The sequence below is a fragment of the Penaeus monodon genome, chromosome 19, assembly GCF_015228065.2.
Source record: "Penaeus monodon isolate SGIC_2016 chromosome 19, NSTDA_Pmon_1, whole genome shotgun sequence".
NCBI lineage: Eukaryota > Metazoa > Arthropoda > Malacostraca > Decapoda > Penaeidae > Penaeus > Penaeus monodon.
In genome coordinates this window covers 12,176,488-12,176,695 of record NC_051404.1, presented here as the reverse complement: position 1 = coordinate 12,176,695, position 208 = coordinate 12,176,488, and the positions used below count along the sequence as shown (strand labels likewise).

General features: G+C 41.8%; 1 protein-coding gene across 1 annotated transcript in view; it reads right to left on the bottom strand.

Moving 5' to 3' along the window:
* Positions 1–93: 93 nt before the first annotated feature.
* The window catches only part of LOC119585330 (roundabout homolog 1-like), a 189,296-nt gene continuing 189,181 nt past the window's right edge, over positions 94–208 (bottom strand). Inside the window, exon 15 of the mRNA XM_037934003.1 lies at positions 94–156. Within this exon, the coding sequence (XP_037789931.1) occupies positions 94–156 (63 nt within the window). The remainder of the gene's footprint in view (positions 157–208) is intronic.

Below are 208 nucleotides of genomic sequence, written 5' to 3'. Positions count from 1 at the left end.
AGAGCCCTTCAGGAGAGGTACACACTGGGGCAAGGACATGAACTTCTCGGATACCTGAAGGGAAAAGCGAGAAGGTACTGATTATGCTGACAGTCATGAGGGATTGGTGATATGCGAGTGTGTTGTCAGGATACGAAGGGGTTTTATAATGTTATACTGAAATGGGTTTGTTAAAATTAATCGTAATTATAAAAGATGGGATACAAGG